Here is a 6,655-nt window from a genome sequence, read left to right as displayed (position 1 = left end):
TCTCTCTCCCTTTTTCTCTGTCTCTTTCTCTGGCAAGCACATGCACCTTCTGGCAATTAAAAATACATATTTTATTCTTTATATAAGTTTTTATTTTTTAAATGTATTATTATTTACTTTAAATTTTTTTATTTTATTAAAAACTAATATACACATTAGCCTAGGCCTACACAGGGTCAGGGTCATCAGTATCAGTCTTCCTCCTCAATATCTTGTCCCACTGAAAGCTGTGATCTCCCAGGATAACAATGCCTTCTGAAATGTCTCCCTAAGGACCTCTACTTTTATATGACCACCAACATGATGTGTTTACATCAGCATCACCACCAACATATGAGTAATGTTGTGCTGTAGCCTCACAATGGCTATGAGACAGGATTTCTTCAGCTCTATTTAATTTTATGGAACTACAGTCAGATGAGCAGTCTATCATTAACCAAAATATGGTTATGTAGCTTATGACTGTATTTAGACAATTGCTAAACAAAGGGAAAGAACTATCAGTCTTGTCTTTCCTGTAGAAAACTATCTCCACCTAACCAGATAGTAGAGGAAGGTATGTTTTTCTTTATAGACGTATTCCAGGTAATAAATCAGAGAGGATGACAGCATGGAACCCCTCAGAAAGGATAGACAAGCAGGTATTTCATGCTTCCTAATAAAATAATGCACCATGACCCTGGAGTATGTCTTGCAGAACAATGAAGGGTTGCCGTTTTAAACTTTGGGTAAAACCAGACTGTTTTTCCAGTTTGTAGATGGTTCTGCCTCTTGCAAAAGGACTGGGGTGTGGATGTGAGAATTAATTGATGCCTCGAAGGCTGAGTTGGGGTAATATCTGCTGTAATGAGTTGGCTTCCAACTGCCACATTCAAAATTGGTTTCCCAGGATCAGACGCCCCATCCCTGGTGTCTGAGTTCCTGTGGGTCCACTTCGTGTGCTGCTCCCACCTAGTGGAGGCAAGCAGGGAGTCACGAGAAAACGGCAGATTTCCTTTACTAATGTGTTTGTCCTTGCTTTGTACTTGAGAGAAAAAAAAATAATTAAAAAATTGCAATTGACCAAGGATTAATCATAGTTGAATTGAGCTTATACTATTCTCTCTCATTTGATCTGTGTTAGATTTATTCCATAATAAAAGGTAAAAAAAAAAAAAAAAAAGGAGAGAATTTTCTGCTCATTTGTTAAGAACTACACTACAGGGACCAGTAGATGGTGTAACGGCTATGTCACTGGACTCCCATGTAGTCAACTGCGGTTCGAGTCCCAGACCTGCTGGCTTAAACTCACACTGGGCGCGTGTGCATGTGTGCCCAAGATCTCGAGAGGAGAGTGGAGGAGAAGGGATTGCGGTGTGGCCACCACCCGGGGAGGGTGATTTCTCGCTTTCTGTCTCTCTGTCTCTCTCTGTCTTTCTGGTGAGCGCACGCGCCCTGTAGCAAAAACCTCTAAAAAAATAAAAGAACTACACTACATATGACTTGCTAACAAACCTATTTTTTTAAAGTTTTGTCCTAAATAAGAAATTTTGTTCGTACCAGGCTTGATCCTTCAGGTTCCTTCCATACAAATTGTATTTTGCAGCTATATATCTTAGGATGGCTCTTGTTTCTACTAAATTCATCCCATCGATTTCGACCATGGGTACTTGTTCATACATCAGGGTTCCACCTTAAAACACAAAAAATAAAGTTGAATTAAGTTTGTCCTTGATGATAGCAACTGAATCTTCTTTAACTCCAAAGGTGCTACAGAATGGAATTATGCAATAGAATAATAGTTACCAAACTATTTTTAGAGACTAAATAAAAGGAAAAATATTTATTCAGACAAAAATGTGTAGAGTATAAGACAATGATGAGTACTCTGGGAAATACAGAGAAAAACAGACATAAAAGCTGTCTTTCTGACCAAGGATTCCCCCTTTTTAGGCCTTATTCTTTTACGCTCCTTCCCATTAGTTTAAATTACCTCTGAACAACTGTGGATACTGAGTGCTAACTTAACCTCTGATGGGCCCTTCTTATCTACCCCACATGCCTTGTCTCCTTGCTTTTCTGAAATCGTAGACTCTGCTTCAATCCTTTCCCTTGCTCCCCGCTGTTTATAAGAAATAAGCATATCTATTTCACCTCAGCCAGAAATTCAAAGAGCTCATTGAAATTTGCCTCTCTGGCAGGACCAGCAGATGGTTTAATGGTTACTTCGCCAGACTACCACATGGTCAACTGCGGTTTGAGTCCTGGACCCAGTGGCTTCAAACTCACTCCAGTTGTGTGCACATGCATGCCCAAAATCTCAAGAGGAGACTGGAATAGAAGGGATTTCAGTGTAGCCAACCCCCTTTGTGGTGATTTCTCATTTTCTGTCTCTCTGTCTTTCTCTGTCTCTCTGGCAAGTGCACACGCCCTGTAGCAAAAATCTCTCTTGAGAAAGAAGAAAGAAAGAAAGAAAGAAAGAAAGAAAGAAACAAACAAACAAACAAACAAACTTGTCTCTCTCTATCTCTCTGGTCAAATTAAAAAATATTTATAATAATAATAATACATTAAATAAATAAATTTTTTTTTAAAAAGGAAATTTGCCTCTACGTATCTTTTACACACTGTTCCTACTACTCTCCTCCAGGAACCTTTGCCTATTCCCTTCCTTGTCTCCATCAGAATCCCAGTGATTTCCCATCTGGGTGATAGCTCTCTATTGTAGGCTTGCTTTTCAGTCTTCCTCAAAATCATTGCATTCAAATAAACACCTCATAACTACAGAAAGCAATGGTTTAGGGACCAGCAGATGGCATAATTGTTACTTCACTGGACTCCCATGTAGTCGACTATGGTTCAAGTCCCAGACCCAGTGGCCTAAAATTCACACCAGGCCCAAGATCCCAAGAGGAGAATGGAGGAGAAGGGATTGCAGCGTGGCCATACCCCCTGGGGGGTGATTTCTTGCTTTCTGTCTCTGTCTCTTTCTGTCTCTCTGTCTCTTTCTGTCTCTCTGGCGAGTACATGGGTACTATAGCAAAAATCTCTCTGGAAAAAAAAAAGCAATGGTTTGATGAAAAGAATGAACAGACTTTATCTCTCTGTCAGTCTATATCTCTGTCTCAGTAGGTCAACATAAGGTTGGCTTGCACTTTTCCCATTTAGCAAGTTAAATGGGGTCTACTAGTATTCAGGGTCTAACAATGAAACAATGAAAAATTCACCACATCTATTACCTTAGCAGTGAGATTTTTTATTATTTTTTGAGAGGTTTTTGGTATAGGGCACGTGTGCTTGCCAGACAGAGAGAGACAGAGAAACAGAAAGCAAGAAATCACTCCCCGGGGGGATGGCCACGCCACAATCCCTTCTCCTCCATTTTCCTCTCAGGATCTTGGGTACGCACGCACACACGCCCGGCATGAGTTTAAGCCGCCGGGTCGGGGACTCGAACCGCGGTCGACTACGTGGGAGTCCAGCGACATAGCCATTACGCTAACTGCTGGTCCCATGAGAATTTAATATAAGACTTTAAGTAGGTCCTGGAGAAATGAAAAGCAACAAAGAAATAAACAGTACAGTATCACAAAAGTGGTTCTCTGCAGAAAGTAATTACCATCCCTCGGCCTGCGGAAACGAAGTGGGTAGGAAAGAATTGGAATTATTTGTTCATACAATTTAAAAGCTTGGAGGTGGCGCTCCTATTTGCAAGATTCAATTTTTACCTCAGTACAAAGAGATAAGATATTGTTAACTACTATTGACGTTATTTTCACGTTTATTTAGAATGTGAGAGAAAGGAAAAGAGAACAAGAGAGAGATTCTTCCATAGCAATAATGCAAAGACCATCTCATCTCTTTGGCCTAATGCAATATTATGAATAACAACGCTCTTACTTACCTTGGATTAATTTAGCAAATTCTTCACGTGTTTCAAAAAGTTCTTCTTCAAACTTAAAGAGTGTAAGACGATGTTGCTGCTAACATTTCTATTATTACTGTTGATGTCATGAAGGAGTTAAATATGAGTAAAAGGCCTAACCACCAATTAAACCAAAGTTCCAAGTGTACCAATACATGGCTCCCTGGCTGTCTTTTCTGAGCACTGCATGGTGTTAGACTGAGGCATTAGACCATCCTTATTCTTGTACTCTGATGACCAGAATTAACTTCAACTCTTGAATGCAAAAGCAATAACATTTTAGTATTCATGGAATTCTGATATTTTATAAGACAAAGAATCCAGATTCAAAAATCTGTCTTCCACTCGTTTACTTAAAAAATATATCTAGTGGGGCCAGTAGGTGGCGTGGTTGTTGAGGCTGGATACATGCTCAATTATGGTTTAAGTCCCAGACCTGGTGGCTTGCTTTTGCACTTCCCCTCTTTCTCTCTCACTGTCTCTCTATGGTGAGCATGTGTGCTCTATAGCAAATTAAAATAATAAGTAAATAAAATTAAATAATTAAAAATATGTCTAGTATTATTTGACAAATTATAGAACTCATTGTAGAAAATATGGATAAACTAAAAACAATTGTTAAGTCATCCTTGTTAGCATTTTCTCTAAAAAAGAGCAGGTGTTTAGTAGACATATTCTTTTCCTCATTGTAATGCCTTAATAAACAGAAACATGGCATTCAGAAGATAGAAATTAGGCATTTTATGGAAAGAAGGGGCCCACACCCCATATCCACGTATACACACTCTACTTCTGCAAGGGTTCCTTCCTTTTGCCTCTGCTCTTGTTTTTATAAAATAAGTTCTATTTGGGTCTACTTAACAATTCCCATTATTAAGCCCTTTCTCTCAACCATCTTCTATGCTGTAAAATAACTTTCTTCATTTGGATAAAGAGTTAGTGGGGTTTTCCTCTTGCTCACATTTTCACCAACAGAGAAATAAATAAAGCCAACATTATAATGTTGAAGTTTGTTTGTTTGTTTGTTTGTTTGTTTTCCCAAGCCTTCATTGGATGCTCAGGAAGTCCAGAGAGGTTAAGTGATTTGCCTAAAGTTCCTCAGCAAAAGGATGGAAGAATCAGGACTAGATTTCTTTCTCTCCAGTCCTCTACATCTTAAGTATTTCCATCTTGGAAACTGTAATATTTTATTTCAATTTTATTATAGGCAAAAACCATATTTTGAAGTGGATACCAAATATGGGAATACAGAAAATAACCAAGGCTTTGCAAGAAACATTTTCCGCCTAAATTTAAAGATTATTTATGATTTCTATGAGTGTGATTTTTAAAAAATGCATATGTTTGCGATTTCAATTTCTTCAAATTTTCTCATAACAGGATTTCTAAAGTAACTTTCATTTGGCTTGGCCAGGTTCCAAGAATTCCAGGACCACAGTCCAACCCCAAATTGCAACAGGCTAAGCTCCAGGTCTGGAGGATCCCGGAGGGGAGCTGTGGGCGTGCCAGGGCAGTGCAGACTGCTGCCCTCTGCAGCTCTGGGTGTAGACATGAAACAGCCTGGGATATACCCGGAGTCCTCAGAGGAGATACTATCTGAGGAATTTTCAGGAAGATTTAGATTGAATTTCAGCAGATCACATAGAAAAGGTTTCCCACCTGGACTTTTTATTATTTTTTTAATGATGCATTTTTTTTCCATTTTGTCCTTTGCATAAACGTTTCCCATGTGAGGGGCTATGTCAGGTTCTGCAAGGGCCCTGTGGATACACAGCTGTTAAAGTAAGCTGTGTGTCCTAGAGCATTGTGGTCTAACTTTTGAAAACGTGCTCTGACCCACATCACAAGGTAAATGCAGACACAGAGAGTGAATGTAACTAGAATTTCCCTCTAACGCTGACAAAATGTGCTAGTACCAGCCATGAATCTAAGAAACTGTGAGGAAACAAAAGACCCAAGAAAGAGTTTCATGTGGCTCAGAGAGGAGACTTAACCTTAGACATGGCAAGTTCAAGGTTAAAATATATATATATATGTGTGTGTGTGTGTGTGTGTGTGTGTGTGTGTGTGTATGTGTGTATGTATGTATGTATATATACTGGGGCCAGCAGGTGACATAGTGGTTTAAGTACCAGACTCCCACGTGGTCATCTGCAGTTTGTGTCCTAGACCTGGTGGCTTGAAACTCATGCCAAGTGGGTGCATGTACGTGTGTGCCCAAAATTTCAACAGGAGAATGGGGAGAATCCTAGACAGTGTGGCCATGCCCCTTGGAGGGTGATTTCTTTCTTTCCGTGTCTCTGTCTCTCTCTGTCTTTCTGGTGAGTGCACATACCCTATACCATAAAACCTCTCCACAAGAAAAAAAAAAAAAAGGAGGAAAATATAGAATGATAAACAAAATGAGTCATTTATATAAATTATTTCCAAAAGCACATAGATCAAATGTTGATGAGCACATGTATAAATGTGAAAACAGAGAGACTGTGCTGACTGGGTAGAGGTTGCTTAAGTGGAGATGCAGGTGAGGGTCCAACTGAATTTTAGCTTTCTCTGTTAATGTTTTAAAAAGAAGGTTATATGAATATATTACCTGTTTCTTTTTAAGACTGAAGACAAACATGACAAAATTTAATACTCATTACAAGTAGTGAGGTCACTATTTTTATTATAATAGTCTTTGTACTTTATATATTTTCAAAAATTTGGGAACCAGCAGTTAGCGTAATGGCTATGTCGCTGGACTCCCAC

The 6,655-nt window shown here is 39.1% G+C and overlaps 1 protein-coding gene across 1 annotated transcript in view; it reads right to left on the bottom strand.

The window, feature by feature from the left end:
• The window catches only part of LOC102487997 (glutathione S-transferase-like), a 21,730-nt gene that overhangs the window by 13,058 nt on the left and 2,017 nt on the right, over positions 1–6,655 (bottom strand). Inside the window, exons 2-3 of the mRNA XM_006170433.1 lie at positions 3,884–3,935; positions 1,540–1,672 (exon numbers count right to left, since the gene is read on the bottom strand). Of these exons, the coding sequence (XP_006170495.1) occupies positions 1,540–1,672; positions 3,884–3,935 (185 nt within the window). The remainder of the gene's footprint in view (positions 1–1,539; positions 1,673–3,883; positions 3,936–6,655) is intronic.

Source organism: Tupaia chinensis, unplaced genomic scaffold (genome assembly GCF_000334495.1).
Source record: "Tupaia chinensis unplaced genomic scaffold, TupChi_1.0 Scaffold148470_1, whole genome shotgun sequence".
Taxonomy (NCBI): Eukaryota; Metazoa; Chordata; class Mammalia; order Scandentia; family Tupaiidae; genus Tupaia; species Tupaia belangeri.
The sequence above is the reverse complement of the archived record's forward strand: the minus strand, read 5'-3'. Positions and strand labels throughout refer to the sequence as shown.